At 43.7% G+C, this 19,846-nt stretch overlaps 1 protein-coding gene across 1 annotated transcript in view; it reads right to left on the bottom strand.

The window, feature by feature from the left end:
- Positions 1-256: 256 nt before the first annotated feature.
- Positions 257-19,846, bottom strand: part of LOC102847007 (protein shisa-6 homolog) — a 631,671-nt gene continuing 612,081 nt past the window's right edge. Inside the window, exons 8-10 of the mRNA XM_006898582.1 lie at positions 8,043-8,099; positions 3,906-4,058; positions 257-826 (exon numbers count right to left, since the gene is read on the bottom strand). Coding sequence (XP_006898644.1) covers positions 270-826; positions 3,906-4,058; positions 8,043-8,099 — 767 coding nt within the window. The 3' untranslated portion in view covers positions 257-269. The remainder of the gene's footprint in view (positions 827-3,905; positions 4,059-8,042; positions 8,100-19,846) is intronic.

Below are 19,846 nucleotides of genomic sequence, written 5' to 3'. Positions count from 1 at the left end.
GTCCCCAGACCAGGGTCCGGAGAGGGTCCTCTCACTGACACAATCTGCAGCTGAGTCCCCAGAAAGGGAGACGGGGTCTGGAAGGGGTTTGGCAAAGGGGCTGGGCGTGAGGCAGGGGTCTAGGCCCTCCTCACTCCCCAGGATGCTTCTAGAAGAAGGGGGGAGATGTCCTAGATCCTAGGTCTGAGGTTGACCGTCCCGGGCAGTGCCCCTGGGGTATGGCTTTCTGGGCGAAGGCAGCCCACCCCATTCATGTGGCCCTGCCCCAGTCACACGGTCACTTCGGTCTTGCTGGCTGAGTAGCAGGTGTGGTGACCCGGGATGTAGTGCAGCTGTTCCACGGTGTTATGTCGGCGCGAGGCAAAGGCCTGGCGCTTGGCCGCTGTTTGGCTTTGGCCCAGGGTGGCGTAGGAGTTATTGGAGGCACTGGGATGGGAGTGCATCTTGGTCATGCGGTAGCGGTCCAGCACGGGCGTGGACACAAAGACGTCTGTGTGAGAGATGGCCCGTGACAGGGACTGTTCAGGGAAGGCCGTCCGCTCCGGGGACAGCAGCGGGTCCTGGGAGTGCAGGCGCTCGGTGGACAGCAGCTGTTCATCTGACAGGATGCGATCATAGGGCATGCCGAAGTCATCAGGCAGGCGCCGCTCCGGGGACAGGACCCTGTCCTGCGACATGGCCCGGATGGGCCGGCGGGGCCGCTCCCGAGGCAGCGGCTTCTGCTGCTGTTGGGACATCTGGATGACATTGAGGGGTAGGGTGCCCCGGGCGGCCAGGTCTGGCAGGTGTCTCCTCCGCATGTAGTACTCGTCTGCCTCCTTGTCCGCTGCAGGGAGAGACAAGAGACAGAGCAGAAGCTGGGTGATCAACAGCACGGCTGGTCTCAGCAGCTTCCCCCCGCCCCCAGAGCTTTGTCATCAGGGATGACAGCCTCTATTGCTTATGGTTCCTCTGAGGTGCCCCCCACCTCATTGAGACCCCCATGGCAATGATCTTCTGTGAAATTTACCTGAAACATACAGGTTTTATTAAAAGGAAAAGAAAATGTAGCCCACTGGTTGAATACATTATTGTGTGCATTTTTTGTATTCGCTTTATCAAAATAATTTTTCCCCTTATCCTTTCTGCATCAGCAGATACGAATGCTAAATGTTAAGATCTTAACTAAGAGATCAGAGTCTTTTCCAAAAGTAATATTAAACTGTTTGTCTTGTTATCCACAAATAACAAAACAAAACAAAACAACCATATAGGTTTTTCTTCCATTCTTGTTTTTGCTTTGTTTTAAGGGCAAAAAGCACAAGTTTTACGTGGACTGGCATATAGGATACAGGGTGTATGGGCTTGCCAAATCCATCTCTGACCCATAGAGTTTTCACTGGCTAATTTTCAGGGAGCTCCGGTGACCTAGCTGGATAAGGAGTTGTGCTGTCATCGCAAAGACAGGAGGTTCAAATACATCAGCTTCTCCTCAGGAGAAAGATGGGCAATCTCCTCTCCTGGGCTCTACAGTCTCTGATCACCTGCTGGATGGTCAGCGATGAATTGATTCCTATTTCATGGCAATGAGATAAGTCAGTTTTAATTTTCAGAAGAATGAGGAAAATGGACAACTTCCTGTGAAATTTACAGCCTCTGAAAACCCACAGGAGGATTGGCTATGAGTTGGTCCAAATCGACAGCAATAAGACAGGATTTTCACCTGAACTCTTTCCCCTAATTCACCTTAGGCTAGAAGCTCCAATGAAGCCCATTCAGCATCATGCAGAGCCTCCACTGTCAGACACTGCGGGCAAGTGGCACCGAGCATGCACTGGACTGGCCAGGAATCAAAACTGGTCTCTTGCCTCTCTGCTTTCTAACCTTATCTCATGGATTAGGACACAGTGACCCAGGTAGGTGAGAGCAATACTTCTCTTTAATATACAAGGAAACCCTGCCAAGTCTTGCTAAATGCAGGTGAACGAGCTTTGGAGTGTGGCTGAGAGCCTATATTTCTCAGGCTTTCTCAAGGAGTTCCCAGGTGGTGCTGATAACTCTTCCATGGGCCACATTTGACTGGGAAGAGGCTAAAGAAATTCCTCCAAGTTCCCATGGCTAACTGGAAGGCCTGCCCAGGCTCCAGAATTCCCACTGCTTTGTCGCTTCTGCCACATCCTTGACTTGGACAAGTGGCTCCCCGACCTCTTGCTGAAACAAGCAAGTAGCAGCCAGCAGCTTCCCAGTGAGGACTGGAGTCTCTTCAGGAGGCAGAGGCCCAGAGCCAGCCTCCTGCTAGAGTAAAGCAAGATGCTGTAACTCGGAGGCTCTTGTTAAGTGCTTAGCTATTAACTCCTTCTCTGGAGGACTGTAGTAACACCTTCTCTGGAACAACAGTCAATGCACAGAAAGCTAACACATAGACAACTTGGCTCCCACTTACCCACACACTGAGCCTGGGATGAGAACAAGCAGGAGCAATCCTACAGATGTACCTCATTCAGATGCACCACCTTCTTTTCTGTTCCCTCCTCCACGCTCACCCCCAGTACACACCTCCTGCTGTACCCTTGCAGGTACCCAGTATACACACACAAGTCTGCATTGCTCCATGCTGAGGAAAGAGGTGTCCTGCAGACAGCTGTCTACATTTCTGCAAAGGGGGGAAATGTTCCTCAGTTTCCCCTGGGGCTACTGATGTGTCTTCTGAGCCACATTCCATATTCCTCAGGTGTGTAACTAGATTCCTTGGAAACCCAAGGATCCCACCTGGAATTGTAGAAAATGAGCATTTCACCATGGAGGTGACTGAGGGCTGAACTTCCACCAGGGTGGGTTCCCCTGAAGTTACAAGCAAACGCTTAGCCCCAGGGCTCCTACTTTAGCTGAGTGCTCATCACACGAGATTCATGGGGAAATGGAAGCAGAAGGTTTAAGGGTCAGATAGTCAGGAGAGACAGTTTTCTTTCAAAGCATCTTTTAAATTTCTACTGTGATTTAATTGAAAGTTTACAAAGCATATTGTTTTTTTTTAATGTAATCATTGATGCACATTTTGTTTTATAACATTAATTACATTACAGTGTCTAACCAGTCCCCTGCTATTGCCTTTCCTCAAAGCACCTTCTTGATCTTCTGGCTACTTAAGCTCATGAAAGGGAGGAAGCTCTGGTGGCATTGTCTGTAAGGAGCTGTACTGCCAACTCAACAGCTTCATCCTGCTTACAGTTCAAATCCACCAGCCAATCCCCGGGAGAAAGACGAGCAATCTCCTCCCCTCTGATTTACAGCCACAGGAGGCACGGGAATGGTGGATCAGTTGTGAGTCAGCTCCATGTCCATGGAAATGAGTTTGAGCTTTTGGAAGCTCATCATGCCTACAGCATTCCTAGGCTTCAATGGCAGAGCCAGGACCACTGGGTGACTAAGACTTGGCTGACTTAAGGTGGGGTGTGGAGTGGCGGGGAACAGAGGAATCTCAAGTCTTCAGGATGGTGGTGGGTGGGTTACAGAGGAAGCTGGTTTATGGACTCTTTTTTGTTTGATAACCGTACAGCCCCGGGAAAGTCTATGAGAGAGTTCTGATCATTGTTAGCCTCTATTCCTAAATACTATCAGGAGTGAGGAAAGCCCACAATTTGAAGAAAGCAGGTGGATGCAGGGATGGGAGAAAGCTTTCTCTTAATAGTTAGATTCCTCTCTAACCAGTTGGCCTGCTGAGTTGAAAAGCTGATTCAGATTCCATGATCTCTATTCTATGCCTGGGAAGAATGGACCAGGCGTTAACAAAAACAACAGGCTTAGTTATCTTCCCACCTTCCACCTTCACATCAGACTACTCAGATGTAGGACAAGAGAGTTAGACCCCAGAGGATGTCACAGAGGCCCCAGAGGCCGCCCAGTCCCTAGGGAAACAAACAACTTACTTAGCCTCTTCAGAGAGGAGTACTTGCTGGGATTGGTCTTCACTGCAGACTCATAGGAGGGAGGCAGGTGAGCCAGGTTCTGGAAGGACCGGGAGAAGGAGAGGTCATAGGGCTCCGTGGCTGACGTCAGGATGTTGTTCATCCGGGGCTTCTCTGCAAGAGAAGGGAGGTGCCTGGTGTCAGCAAGGCTGAATGCTGGGCAGGCAGGAGAGAAGGTTCCAGATTCTGTCTCTTCACCTTTTTGCTTAACGCTGACTTAGAACTCCATCCTGCTCTCCCACCCCACCGTGTGAGGACAGCGGTGATGTGAGCACCTCAGCTTCCCTTGTATTCCTTTCCAGCTGTCAAGGAACCTGGGGATGAGTGTGGGTGTAACTGCTGCTGGCCATAGTGACCATTTACTGTCCCCTGAATGGCAACATGACTCTGAGACAAAGCAGTAAACGCTTTCTCCCGGAGCATCACTAAGTTGTTCAATTAAAAGTTAAGCCCAGTAAAGCCAAGGGGGCTCCTAAGATCTATTTCTGTGTAAAATCTCTGTTTCTTACCTAATAGCTTTAGGCAGGCCTCATGCTTGGGCTCAGGGGGGAAAAAAATTCGAGTTTGAAAGAGATGTAGTGAATTGTTTGGTCTACATATTCATTGGGATTCCGACCACTGTCCCATCTATAATGCCACTCCAGCTCTCCGATAGTCCCACCTTGACCTTCTCCCAGCCCAAAGCCATTTCAGTTCCTTTATCCAAAGCCATCTCTGAGTGGCTGGAGGAAAGAATGCAGGCAAATGCTCAGCACAGCAAACTCTTTTTCTTCTTCTCTCAGTCAGAAAGCCTCGAGTTTACAAAGTCTGAAGAGAAAGGTATGTTGTTTAAAACCACACCTGGGAAAAAGAATCGGGGAGGGGGAGGAATGGAGCACAGAAGGAAAGTGAAGTGAAGAACAGTGGTGTACAGTGGGGGTCAAACTGCAAATAGCACAGTACAGGGAAGAACTGATGCGAGCCTGGGTGACAGTGATGATGAGGGGATAGGTAAGAACGGGGGTCCAGGAAAAGAAGACGAGCATGCCTTGATGCATAAATGACTGCAAGAGACATAACAGGAAGTCATGGGAGATGACAGGTGGTTGCCTGGGGAGATGGTGGTACCATTCCTAGAAATGAGGGAGCGTAACTGGGAGGTTATATATAGTCTGGTCTCATCCTTCAGTCATCATATTTAGTTCAGGACACTTTAAGGCCAAAGAAGTACCAAGAAGGAGTAAGTAGGCTCTAACTTTGGACAGATATGGCCAAGGATTGTGGTTCCCATGTACCTGGCAGAATACTGAACGGTGGCAGATGTGGGTGCTCTGAACCGTGGGGCAGAAAGAAGTCCTCTTACACCTGCTCCAATGGCTGCCCCAAGCAGAGGGAACTCCCAGCTTCTCTATCCCTTCCTGCCTGCACTGTCATCCCCCCAACACTGGGGCTGGAGCCAGGGGAGTCCAGCCAAAGAGCTGGTTCACTTATGTGAGGAGGTGCAGGGATGCTCTACATTTCTGAGGGTTCAGAACATGTTGTACAGAAAGGACTTTCTGGGCATGGATCAGACAGATGCCAGGAAGCTGGGAGTGTTGCTCACTAAAGCTAGGTCATCTCCACTAGTCTGCTGTTTCTTCAGTCCGTGCCATACTCAGGTAGTAAGAACTTCCCTTTCTCTGCTGGCATTGGAGAGCTGCCAAACCCATCACTAAATAGCTCATCCACTTCCACATACACCTCTTACCTCTCACTGTTCTCTGTAACATGTTATCAAGTTAAAGAGAACTCTTCTTTGCCTTCTGCCTCTCTGTCCGTTGTTCATGTTTTATGCCGTACTGTAATACCTTCCCATCTTCTGTCTCTATTCTTATTTTCCTTTGACTCAATGCTTTCCACTATAAGTGTTAGGGTTTTCCAAGCCCACAGTGGTATCTGCTCACTGAGCTCTGCCGCTCTTTGAGTCCATATCATCCAATTTAGAGTCTAAGGGATCCCTAGTAATCTGACTTCAGTTGGGTTTATTGACCTCCTTAGTGTGTCCCTTTCCTTGACAAGTTTTCCTTTCAAATTTTTCTGATGGTCAAGAAGAGGAGCCAGTGAGTTCCCCTTGATTCATTAACTAGACACAGGACATCTCTTCTAATACATGCTGTGCCAGCTTCTGGGGAATGGGTACCATCCAGGGGAGGAATGTATGCAACCACTCTGCTCTTACTCTTGTGGACTCGTGTACTGCTGTGTGCTGCCCAAGGGCAGGGAGTGCATCTCATCCATCCCTGTTTCATTTCACGACTGCGTAACTGGACAGACATGTTGGAGGAGAGAGGAGGAAGACTGGCTCCTCCTTCCTGTATTCAGGAAGCTGTACTTGTGTTGGCTCCTTCTGGGGAACATGAGCTCAGTGATTCCTCTTTTGGAGTATTCCCAAGCCAATAGGGGCTTTCCTGGATTGCCTTTTCTGGTCCCCCTCTTACTGCTGATCCAGCACCATGGACGTCCTCCAGTCGCCCAGCTCCCTGCCTCTGCTTTCTGCTTTTTTTTTTCTTCAGCATTCTCACCTGTTGCTAACACATCCATTGCTTCTTTTAATGCCTCTCAAGTGTACCTTCCATCTTCAGCTCTCACCTCCCTCCAGTCTTCCTTCTGCATTTCTAAATGCCCGTTGATGGATTTTTCTTGCCTATCCAATGGTATATCACACCCTAGATCTGCATATCTCACCATAAGCAACTCATTCCTCTAGAAACATTGGCTATTTTCCTGCTTATGTTGTGCAAATAATAACAAACAGTTGTCGCTGGCTTGATTCCAACGTGTATGTCAGAATGGGACTGTGCTCCATCGGCTTCTCAGTGACCAACCTTCAGGAGGAGGTCTCCATGCCTTTTTTCCTGAGGTGCCTCTGCACAGCCTTGAACCTCCAGCCTCTAACATGTTAACTATTTGCATCACCCGTGGACTCCAATAATGAAATCCTCTATTATATAATCAAACTTGGCTCAAGCCATTCAACTTAGAGTTGACTCTCATCAGCCACGTTAAGTTAGTAACTTAAATTCCCAACCTTGATTCAGTTTGTTTCTCTCCAGAACCTTCCTTTATATTGCCACTGCCAACAGCACTGCTAACATCATACCTTTTCTATAATCTATTTTCTCCTACTTCCAACTTTTCCTAGACCTCACGATGGGAAAATCTTATTAATCTCATGTTTTCAGCACATAACCAGCAGCATAGCACTGGACAGGCTTATAAAAACACAACCTTCCCATCATCTTAATTACAGTGCTTCTTGATCTCAGTGTTGAGGCATTGACAGAGCATAAACTGCCATGAATGTGGTAGGTCTCCCGACCAGGTGGGATGGGGAATTTACTTTTTGTTTTCAGTTTCCTTCTCTCTACAATTTAATGAAGTTTTCACTCTTTCACAATAAAAAGAGAAGTGTGACTGATATTTCACAATTTATATGACTGTCTCATGTTCTATCCAGTCATGAACAGGTATCAAAACTAGTTTTTCTCTGTGGTTCCAAATGTTATGTTGTGATCTCACAGAGGCATGTCATTACCTACAAAGCAAATGTCCTTTTGTAACCTTTTGACGTTGCGTTACCACTCAAAGACTCTGCTACTTTCAGTGGGCTTTTTGTGCTATGAGACTAAAATCTGAATTTCACAAAGTTAGGTTTTAAATTGTATCAGCTCTTCGCTTGTTTGGGGAGACTAAATACAGCTTATCAATTATCATGTCACTAGTAAATGATTACATTTGGGCAAAGGAGAGGGTTACACCACGTGGCCATGGACATATGGAACTTATACAACGAATGATCTGGATAAAACAGAGAAATCAATTGAGAAAGGGTTCATCCACATCCCTTTCCAGTGAGAAGATCACTTTGATAATATCAGAGACTGAGATGCCAAGGGAACAATGGTCACAAAGTAAGAGTGGAGCATTATGGCCCAGGGAAGGCGACATGTGACTCCTACATATCCCTTTAGCTTCTGTGAGCCAATGACCATGTGTTTGAAGCTCTGATAGTCATCAGTGGTTAGAATGGACCCACTTGGAATGAAGATGGAATACAGAATGCTCTAAATCATCTCTCACCATGTGTAGGGGTCTGGGTAGCACTGCTTAAAATCGGATGGTTATACGGATGTTCACCTGAAAGTCATAGAAAAAAAAAATACTTTTTAAGAAGAGTCCAGGCATTCCACTGTCTGCCCAACACGACGGCACTTCTCTTTACCTCATAACCAGGCTTCTCTGAGGCAGAGGAAGCATTTTGAAAAGCCCGGCTCTTTGATGCCCTGGAAAAGTGAACAGCACGGAAGTAAAATAGTGAACAGCAGGGGACGGCGTGTTAGCCTTAAAGGACCTACACCTGCTGTTTCTTTGTTTCTCCTCCTAGAACCTGGCGTCCTCTGTTGCCACGTGATCCACCCACAACTCTGGGTTGGGGCGATCGTTAGGGGCTCTCTGGAAGGAGGCTGGAGAGGAGAACAGGAGTGTGGGCAACTGGGCAGAGTGAGTGGATTCTCCCGTCCCTTTTTGGTTGTTACAGTATGACTATCCAGGAGCCAGATGCCCTGATTTACGATTCTCGCAGCATTTAGATCTTTACTTTATCCCTAGGGCTCTATATACAGATATGCATATCCTGGGGTTAAGCAGACTTGAGTGACCTTATGACTTGGATCAGATAACCCCTAGGTCCTGCCTCTAAATTACAAACCCCCACATTTCAAAATCCTTTTCTTTAATAACACAAAATCCCACTTAGACTGAACAAGCCACACAATGAATCTAATCAAAATTGCTAAATCCTGGCATCCAAGGCATTTCATAGACTTGCAAAGCTGGGGATCACAGAACGGAGAACGGAGATTTGGCTTGCCCCTAAAATGTACTCCAGCAGTGTATTATTATTTCAGTTCGGCGTTGTATTCTTGCTTTTCATTGGTACATATATCTGATTTAAACTAAGCAAGAGGAAAGGAGGACAGTGCCCTTCCATTAGTTTAGTAACACCTTGGATTACATTCTGTCACCCTTGTAGGCCTGTTTTATCTGTTCCTTTTTCCTCCCCTTTCTTTTGCCCAAACTGTCTTTCCTATTGCCTTTTGCACTGCACTTTTCTGACTGAACACAGTTCAAATCTATCAGCTGCTCCTTGGGGGGAAAATGGGCCATCTCCTCCCATGCAATTTATAGCTTAAGGGGGAAAAAACCAAACGGTAGGTAAGCAAGCTGTGAGTCAGTTCTGACTCAAGGGCACACAACAACAAATAGCTTTCATTTGAGCTCCTTGGCTCCAGGGGCTGTGACTGTTTTCCTGATAATTCATTCTGTGGATTTATCACACCAGGCCCTTGATTAACATCAGACTGGATAAGAAGTGAAGCACATGATACAGTGTGGGTATGGGTTTGGTCAAGTAGAACACATGCATCCATTTTCTTGTCCCAGGACAAACCATTAAGTTATAGCCAGGGGAGAAACTTGCCAAAGGTTGAATCAGTTCTACACTGGCCTGGATTTCCAGAAGTGAAAATTCGGAAATGGAGAGAAAAGGCTGATACCTCCCTCCACACCCAGCTTCTGCCCTGTTTGTCCTTCACCGACATTGTGACAACTAGCTCCATTGTATGTTTGTTGTATAGCCATATGGCAGCATCATAGGAGAGAACCCGGGCTGAATGGTGGGGAGTGACATAAACAATTAGAATCTCCCATCTCATAGTCTTATCTGTCACCAAGAAAGTAGGGGAGCGAAATTGGATGTGATGATTATGTTCTGGTACACTAAATATTTTAAAGTAAGCTTTCACATTAATTTTCATTTGAAAGAAGATTAGAGTGAGGTAGAATGAAGAGTTATGATTGGACTACCAATTGCCAGTTAATGAATATGAGCTCTATATTTTTGTTATATGCCATCGAGTTGCCTGTGACTCATAGTGACCCTATATACAACAGCCCTAAACCTTGCTGTAACCTGTACCAATCTCATTGTCTCTGACACACCTATCCCTCCATAACCTCAGTCACTTAATCAATTTATCTCATCAAGGGTCTTCCTCGCCTGCACTGTCCCTCCACCCTCCTAAGCATGACTATATATTTTATTAAATACTTCATTATTACACAATTTTTTAGAAATGAAGTTACAAAAATGATGTTACTGTTCTGCTGTCGACTCTGACTCAGCAAACCTATGCAAAACGTATTGAAGCTGTGCCCAGTTCTGCACCGTCTTCACAGTGTCCACGGTGCTGCCGTCCCTCTCCATGAATGCCCTCCCCTCCTTCCCTACATTTCCAACCATGGTCCCTGCCCAAATTGCCTTAAATTCAGAAATGCTGCGTTACAAGTCCTGTGCTACCTCTTTTGTTTGATTCTTGCTTAAAAATGTTTTGCTATTATTTGATTTTTTTGCCTACATTGGCATTAAGAGAAAACAAAAAAGTTGAGAGGAAAATTAAAACGGTCCTAAAATAACCACTGTGACATTTTGCTGTATTTCATTTTGTTCCTCTCCGATACACAGTCTCTCTCTCTGTCTCTCTCTCTCTGTGTCTTTCTCTCTCTCAAACTGTATTGCAGCCAGTAACCTTTTGCATTTGTTGTTTCACAAAATGAGAATCATATCATAGTTCCTGAATAGGTGGACCATGACAATTTGACCCATGTACTTAGGCAAAATTGACAAATGTATCAGGCTATTGCCATTGTAACAGTTTTTAAATGTGCAGTTCAGTGACATTCATGCAATTACCTATATATAACATGTACCACTACAATTCCAAAAGTTTTTTGGCACTCCGAACAGAAACTTAGTCCTCCTCAGGCCATAACACCTCATTTCCCCTTCCCATTGCTCAAGGAACCAGTGATAAACTGTTTCTGTATGTATTTTCCTATTCTGAGTATTTAATCTCTAAGTAGAATTCTACCATATTTGTCCTGTTATATCTATGTTATCTCATTCATTTAATCTGTGTGCTGAGCAAATGATTTGTGAAGCTGCACTGTATAAACAAGAATGTGGCATCAGGATTGGAGGAAGACTCTTTGCATCCACCTGTTTTATTCAAATGGCACAACTTGCTTGCAGAAAGTGAAGAAGATATGAAGCACTTACTGCAGAAGATCAAAGACTTCAATACCAGTTATTATCAACATCAAGAAAACAAAAATCCTCAACACTGGACCAATACTCAGCATGATGATAGATGGAGAAAAGTTTAAAATTTCCAATAATTTCCTTTTACTTGGATGCACACCATGGTAGCAGCGGTCATAAAGTCAAAGGCCGTATTGCATTGGGAAAACCTGCTCTCAGGGACCTCGCCCAAGGGCTAAAAAGCAAGGATACCAGGTTAAAGACTTAAGGCGTGCCTGATTCAAACCATGATGTTCATGATTGCTTCCTGTGGATTGGAAAGTGAATAAGGATAACCAAAAAAGGAATCAAGGCCTTTGAATTGTGGTGTTGGCAGAGACAACTGCATGTCTCATGGACTGCCAAAAGAACAAACAAACCTGTCCACAAAGGAGGTGGAACCACAGTGCTCCTTAGGGGCAAGGAGAGTGAAACTTGGTCTCACTTACTTTGGGTATATTCTCTAAAGGAACCAATCCTTGGAGAGGGACATTATGCTAAAAAGTTAGAAGGTCAGTGAAAGAAAGGAAGACCAAATGGATTGACACTCTGACTACAACAGTGGGCTTAAGCAGGACAGAGATGGGAGGATGGTGCCGAATAGGAGGAAAATATTCAGAACTGTTTTTCATAGGGTTACTGTGACTAGCTGACTTGGTGGTCCCTAACAACAAAAATCTCATTCAGTATAATTTTTCCAATTTTTATCCATACTGGATGTATCAGAACTTCATTTTTCTTTCATGCCTGAATAATATCCCATTATGTGTGTACTATATTTTGATTACCGATTAATCTATTGGTAGACATGACCTGTTTATGCCTTCCAGCTATCATGAATAATATTGCCATGGACATTGGTGTACAAGAATCTGAATAACTGTTTCTAAGATGTACAATAGCCCTAAACCCTGCTCTAACCTGTGCCAACCTTATTGTCTCTGACACACCTACCCCCATTACCTCAGTCAGTCAGTCATTACATCTCACTCAGGGTCTTCCTCTCTTGTGCCATCCCTCCCCCTTCCCAAGCATGATGCCCCTCTCCAAGGACTGGTCCCTCCTTGCAACATGTCCAAAGTATGTCAGACGAAGCTTCAGAATCCTTGACTCCAAGAAGCAGCCTGGCTTCACCCTCTCCAGGACGAACCTGTTTGTTCCCCTAGAAGTCCATGGAATATTCAATACTCTTCTCCTGCACCATAATTCAAAGGCATTAATTCTCCATCATCCCTTGTCATTGTCCAGCTTTTGATGTATAGCAAGTAATTGCAAAGACCATGGCCTATATCAGGTGCACCTTAGTCTCTAGACTGACATTATTGCTTTTCAGTACTTTGGAGAGGTCTCTGACAGCAGACTTTCCCAATGTGGTTTGTCTTTTAATTTCCTGGCTGTTGGAACCAAGAATGTTGATTGTGCAGCTAAGAAAACTGAAGCTGTTAATAATCTTACTCTCTTCTCCATCTATTATGATGCTGCCAATTGGCCCAGTGATGAGAATCTTTGTTTTCTTGATGTTGAGCTTCAATCCATATTGAAGACTGCAGTCCTTGACCTTCTGCAGCAAGCACTTCAGGTCCTCCTCAGTTTCAGCAAGCAGGGTTGTGTCATCTGCATAACGTAGTTTGTTGATGAGTCTTCCTCCAATCCTTATGCCACTTTTCTCTTCATAGAGCATGAGGTCAAGACAGTAAATATCTATACTTATGTATACTAAGATATATAGATATATACTAAGTATATATCTTAGAATACTTGGTATATGTCTATATATATCTATATATTTTATCTATACTTAGATATATATGTAGAAATGAAATCACCTATATGTATCTATACATATATGCACATTCACATACATATAAATATGTAGTTTCCCCATATGCAACCATGCTGTATAAAATTTGTATTCTTTTGTAATACTTAATAAAATATGCTATATACCAGAGAGCTGGGCAATGACTAAGGATGCCAGAAAAAAGAATTGATGTCTTTGAATTGTGGTGCTGGAGAAGAGTACTGAACATACCATAGACTGCCAAGAGGACAAATAGGTCTGTCCTGGAAAGGGTGAAACTTAGCTTTTCCTTGGAGGCAAGGATTTTGAAGCTCTGTCTCACATACTTTGGGTATGGGGCGAGGAGGGACTGATCCTTGGAGAAAGGCATCATGCTTGGAAGGGTAGAGGGACAGTGCATGAGAGGAAGACCCAGGATGAGATGGTTGACATGGTAACTGGGGTAATGAGATTAGGTATGTCAGAGTTGACGATACTGCCTCAGGATACTGGCTCAGGCTAAAGCAGGCTTCAGAGCTACTGTACAGAGTCGCTATGAGTCACGGGCGACTTGATGGCACATAATAACAATAAAATATATCCTGAATACATCTTCATGTTGTGAAGAATTTTTTGAAATATTTAATATAATTTCACGGTAGTCCTTTCTGTATGGAATTCAAACACTATGTTTATTTAAACATTATATTCTCCTACTGTCAAATGTTTAGATTTCGTAAAAGTTTAATGTTGTCGCGCTTAACCTTGAATACAAATTTTTAGCTGTATCTCATTTTTCTAGACTAATAGCTAAAAGGAAGCCCCCGTGTGTACAAAAAGGTCACACACTCAACTGCCACCCCAAAACTTAGAAGTTTGTGGCCATCTAAGGGAGCTATCTGGTGACCTAGTAGTAAGAAACTGTGCTGCTAACCTGAAGGCATGTGGTTTGCATCCACCAGCCGCTCCCCAGGAGCAGGGTGGCCAATCTCGCATGCTATTAACTACCTCTGCAAATCCGCTGGAGAGTCAGCTATGGGTCAGTTAATAACAAGAGAGGTGTGCTAGGGAGTTGGGTGATAACCCATAGGCTGAACATCTCTGTTTGAATCCACCAGCAGCGATGAGGGAGAAAGATGGGCATGTCCCTCCTGTTGTGCTTTACAGCCTTGGCAACTTGACGAAGGATTGCTGAGTGAGATGCAGCTTCACGGCTGAAAGGCCTCGTGTTCTGCGTGCACAGTGAGCCATTCAGGCATGCCTACAGGATCATCCTATTTGACATCACATTGCTGTTGACTCGCAACTGACACATAGTTGACTTTCCATTGGGTTTCTGAGGCTGTAAATAATATCTTCGGGTCTTCTTACAATAATGGATTCTGGTTAATCTACTACATTTATATGCAAATCTAAATAAAATTTATCTTTTTGTGTTAATGCTGTCGAGATTTTGTATCAAGATAATGATTTTAAAAAGTCAAATGAGAAACATCCCATCTTCTGTATGCCCTGAAATTACCGAAATATTCTATGAAATATTAGTTCTTGTAAGCTTGAAAAAATGCAAAAATTAAAATGCTTAGTGTATTTTTTGGGAGTAAGATTTGTCCTAAGAACTTGAGTTGTACTATTTCTCTGATTGCTTAGGAATAGCTGCAACAGGTAGATATTGTCATCCCCAATTTAAAGATGAGCCCTCTGAAATTTTAAGAGATTACATGATTTGCCAAATTTACATGACTAGCAAGTCAACACTGGAGACAAATCTAACCCCTAGAGCTCGGACTCTCAACCTTCACACACCGCTGCCTTCTCACACTTCAACAGCATTTTCCTCACATACGCGTCGCGTCCTCACAGTCTAGATTTCAAGATTCCTTAAACACCTACATGTAAAACTGTTGTTGTTGTTATGTGCCGTCGAGTCGTTTGTGACTCATAGCGACCCTATGTACAACAGCCCTAAACCGTGCTCTATCCTGTGCCAATCTCATTGCCTCTGACACACCCATCCCGATTACCCCAGTCACTGAATCAATCCACCTCATAGAGGGTCTTCCCCTCCTGCGCTGTCCCTCTACTCTACCCAGCATGATGTCCCTCTCCAAAGACCTGTCTCTCCTTACAACATGTCCAAAGTATGTCAGGCAAAGCCCCAGAATCCTTGCCTCCAAGGAACAGCCTGGTTTAACCCTCTCTACGATGAATCTGTTTGTTTTCTTGGCAGTCCATGGTACATTCAATACTCTTCTCCAGCACCACAGCTCAAAGGCGTCAATTCTCCTTCTATCCTCCCTAGTCATTGTCCAAGTCTCTGATGCATAACAAGTGATTGCAAAAACCATGGCCTGTATCAGGCACACCTTAGTCTCCAGAGAGACACTGTTGCTCTTGAGTACTTTAGAGAGGTCCCTAACCACAGACTTTCCCATCGCAATACGTTCTTTGATTTCCTGGCTACTGGTGCCAAGAGTGTTGACTGTGGAGCCGAGCAAACTGAAGCTGTGAACACTCTCAATTCTGATGCTACCGATTGGTCCAGTGGTGAGAATCTTTGTCTTCTTGACATTGAGCCTCAGTCCATACTGAAGGCTGCAGTTGACCCTCTGCAGTAAGTGCATGAGGTCCTCCTCAGTTTCAGCGAGCAAAGTTGTGTCATCTGCATAACGCAGATTGTTGATAGATCGTCCACCAATCCTAACGCCATGCTTCTCCTCATAGAGCCCAGCCTCTTGGATAATCTGCTCTGCATACAGGTTGAAAAGGTATGGAGACAGGACACATCCCTGGTGTACACCCTTCCCAATTTTGAACCATGCAGTGTTGCCCTGCTCTATTCTGACGACTGCCTCTTGGTCCAAGTATAGGTTTTGTATTAGCACGATTAAATGTTCTGGGATTCCCATTCTTCGCACAGTCAGCCACAGTTTGTTATGATCCATGCAGTCAAATGCCTTTGCATAATCAATGAAACACAGATAGACATTCTTCTGATATTCTCTGCTTTCAGCTAAGATCCATCTAACATCGGCTACAATATCCCTAGTACCACGACCCCTTCTAAACCCAGCCTGGACTTCTGGCAGTTCTCTGCTGATGTACTGTTCCAGTTGTTTTTGCATAATCTTCAGTAGAATCTTGCTTGCATGTGAAATCAATGATATTGTTCTGTAGTTTCCACACTCAGTTGGGTCGCCCTTCTTTGGGATGGGAACAAATAAAGACCTCTTCCAGTCAGTTGGCCAAGTGGTTGTTCTCCAGATTTCTTGGCACAACTTTGTGAGCAAATCCAGGGCAGCATCTGTTAGCTGAAATGTGTCAATTGGTATACCATCTATTCCGGGGGCCCTATTTTTTGCTATTTCCTTCAAAGCAGCTTGAACTTCTGCCTTCATCACCATAGGCTCTGGCTGAAATGCTATTTCGTTAAATTCTTCTGTATCTGCCAATTCCTTTCGGTACAATGACTCAGTATATTCCTTCCATCTTCTTTTGATACCTCCTGGATCATTTTAACATTCTGCCGAAAGCATCCTTGATTGTAGCAACTCGAGGTTTGAATTTGCTCTTCAGTTCCTTGAGCTTAAGAAATGCTGAACGAGTTCGGCCCTTTTGATTTTCCGACTCTAGCTCCTCGCACATTTCATTGTAATATTTTGCTTTGTCATTCCGTGCTGCCTTTTGGAATCTTCTGTTCCGCTCTTTAGTGTCTTGGATTCTTCCTTGTGCTTTGGCTTCTCTTCGTTCCAGTGCAATCTTCAGAGTATCTTCTGACATCCATTTTGGTCTTTTCTTCCTCTTCTGTCTTTGTAATGACCTCCTGCACTCTTCCTGGATGATACATTTAACATCCTCCCACAACTCTTCTGGTCTTCGCTCATTAGTGTTCAAGGCCTCACACCTGTTCCTGAGATGATTCTGAAATTCAGGTGGTATGAAATTAAAGTCATATTTTGGCTCCTGTGGATTCAGTTTAACAATTTTTAACCTTACTAACATAAACTATTTTATCCCTAAAACAGTTCTGTCTTATTTTTAATTTTGTGTGTTTAGTATTCTGAATTTATTCTTGCTGTATTCTTTTTAAAGAATTCTATCTTACACATAACATTTTGATTAGGCCTTGGTGTTTAATTTGTTCTGCTTTGGGATTTATTAACTATCATCTCCTAATTTTCTGATTTCTTGGATTAAATATTTAGTCATTTCTTTTTCCTCTCTTCTGTCAATAATGAAAGGTTTTTAGATGAAGAATTTGTCTCTGGCACTCTCCCATCACTGCCAATACAAAGTATTCTAATTAGGTTATAAATGACTGGTAATTGCAGTCTTGATAGCCTCTTTAACCCAAGAAGTATTTAGTAAAGTGGTGTTAAATTTGTGTTTGGGTTTGTTGGTTTGAACTTTGCCATTAATTTCTGTTTTATTACACTGTGGTTAGTGAATGTGGCCTGTACAATTTATGCTTGAGGAATGCATTGGTATTTCTATTGTGGGCTAATATAGGATAAATTTTTGAAAATGTTTTATGAGTGCTTAGAGAAAAGGTTTATTTTCTTTTCGTTGAGTACAAAATTGACATACATCTATTATTTCAGACACATGGAATACGTTATTCAGTTGCTCTAAATCCTAATTCATTTTTTTCCTACTTAATCTGTCAGATCTGAGGGGTGATGTGTTAAGGTCTTCCATTACTGTTCTGTTCCTGTCAATTTCTCTTTGTACTTGTTACCTAATTGGTTTTATGTATTTCATAGCTGCATTATTCAGCACAAAAAAAGGCTCCTGACGATTGTATCTGCTTTGTTGATTGTACCATTTATCAACATTACATAGCCTTTTCTGTCCTATTTAATGCTTTACTTTCCATCTAAGTCTCATTGTTCTGATATTTATATTGCCAGCCTAGCTTTTTCTTTGTTTGCATTTGTCTGATAAACTTTTCCTTTTCTTTTATATTTAACCTTTCCGTGTCATGTGATTGTACATTCGTCTGTTGATGAGAACATATTTTATTTATTTTCATCTACCTTATGTATGTCAGTACTTTCTGGGTTGTTTAGAAAGCTAAAAAGGATTCTTCCGGCTCTGAAAACTCTCTTACCCTTGTTGCGATGGAGCGTGCTCCTTACCTCGCTATATTTGTATACATGGCCCTGTTCTTCCCCTTGTTCCAATGGCGCGTGCTCTTTACCTTGCTCTAGTTGTACATATGGCCCTGTTCTCTTCCTGTTGCCCAAAGCCTAGGTCATTGTTAATTTGACCAGGTATGAATATCTGACTCACCAGCTCCTCCCCAGAAGACAGGAAATATTATAAGAGGAACGTGTGGTCTCTCTGTATGGGTGGACCCACGACCAGTAAACTAGGTAGCTGTGAGCAGTTGTGTGGATAGGGGAGAGAGTGGACCAGCCTTTTAGAGGGTGTACACTTAATTTTCTAAAAATGGCCACAGTAATATTTCTGGTCCCGCATATTCTTTCAGAACTTTTCAATTTTCCCATTAAGTGACAATATCTTCTTCTTCTCCTGGAACCTGTGTAGCTTTGTGACTGCCTCAATGAACAGAATGTAGTGCTCATGAGACTTCAAGGCTAGGTCATAAAAGGTGATCTGGCTTCTACAGGCTTTCATCTCTCTCCTCCTGCCTCCTCCTCTTGGAATCCAGCCAACATGCTGTAAGGTATTTCAGGCGATGAAGAGGTTATATGTAAGTGTTCTGGCTGGCAGTACATCCAAGCCAGCATCAATTTCTAGACCTGCGAGTGAGTGAGACCCTAGGTGATTCCAGCCCCTAGTCTTCCAACCACCCAAGCTGAAACAAATACTGATGAGCCCAATTAAGAATTTCTGAGGAAATAAATGTTATCTTTACCACTTTTTAAAGATTCAACTTTTGAAATGAAATAATGGTAGATTCACATCTGATTGCTGATCAGTGAAATCTCATGACCATTTGGCTAATTTCTCCATTAATAACATCTTACAGAATTACAGATCAATAGCACAATTAGATTTCTTTTTTCATTGATCATTGATTCAGTCAAGATCCAAAATTTTTCTAGAACCATTCCAGGAATACAGGGTACTTTCTAATGTCCTGTTCTAGCCAACCCCACTTTCTTCCTACATCCTTCCCTTCCTTAAACTTCTGGGAACCACTAGTTCTTGCTTTCTACAATTTTGTCATTTCAAGGATGTTACAGAAGAGAAATCATAGTGTGTAACTTTTAGGATTGATAGTTTCAAACCAGTATCATTCTCTGCAGAGTGTGTTTGAACAGCTCATTTCTTTTTATTGTTGTTGTCATATGCTGTCAAATGAACGACAATCATAGCAACCATATTAACAGTGGCTCTGAACCTTGCTCTATCCTGAGCCAACTTCACCATTTCTGAGTTCTTGACCCCATTGTCATAGTTACTGTCTTGCTCTCCTGCACTGAGCCTCTACTCTTCCACGCATGATGTCCTTTTCTAAGGACTGGTCTCTCTTGGCAACATGTCAAAAGTATGTAAAATGGAGCTCCAAAGTCCTTGCCTCCAAGGAGTAACCTAGTTTCACTTTCTCCAAGACAGACATGCATGCTCTCTTGGCAGTCCACGGTATGTTTAATACTCTTCTCAAGCACCACAACTCAAAGGCATTGATTCTTCTTTTGACATTCTTATTCATTGCTTGCTCTCAGCTGAGCTCTCAGATGCATAGCAAGCAACTGAGAAGACCATAGTCTTCCATGTCTCAAGACCACCTTACTTTCTAGACTTACATCATTGCTTTTTAGCACTCTGGAGAGATCTTTGACAACAGATTTTTTTCCCAGTGCAACTCATCGTTTGATTTCCTGACTGCTAGTGCCATGAGTGTTGCTGGCACATCTGAGCAAGATTAAAAAATTAATAACCTCAACTTTTCTCCATCTATCGTGATACTGCCTGTTGGTCTGGAGTGCATAAGGG

Source organism: Elephantulus edwardii, unplaced genomic scaffold (genome assembly GCF_000299155.1).
Source record: "Elephantulus edwardii isolate Elephantulus edwardi_28Jun2011 unplaced genomic scaffold, EleEdw1.0 scaffold00233, whole genome shotgun sequence".
Taxonomy (NCBI): Eukaryota; Metazoa; Chordata; class Mammalia; order Macroscelidea; family Macroscelididae; genus Elephantulus; species Elephantulus edwardii.
Note: the sequence above shows the minus strand (reverse complement) of the source record. Positions and strands in the feature narration are given on the sequence as shown.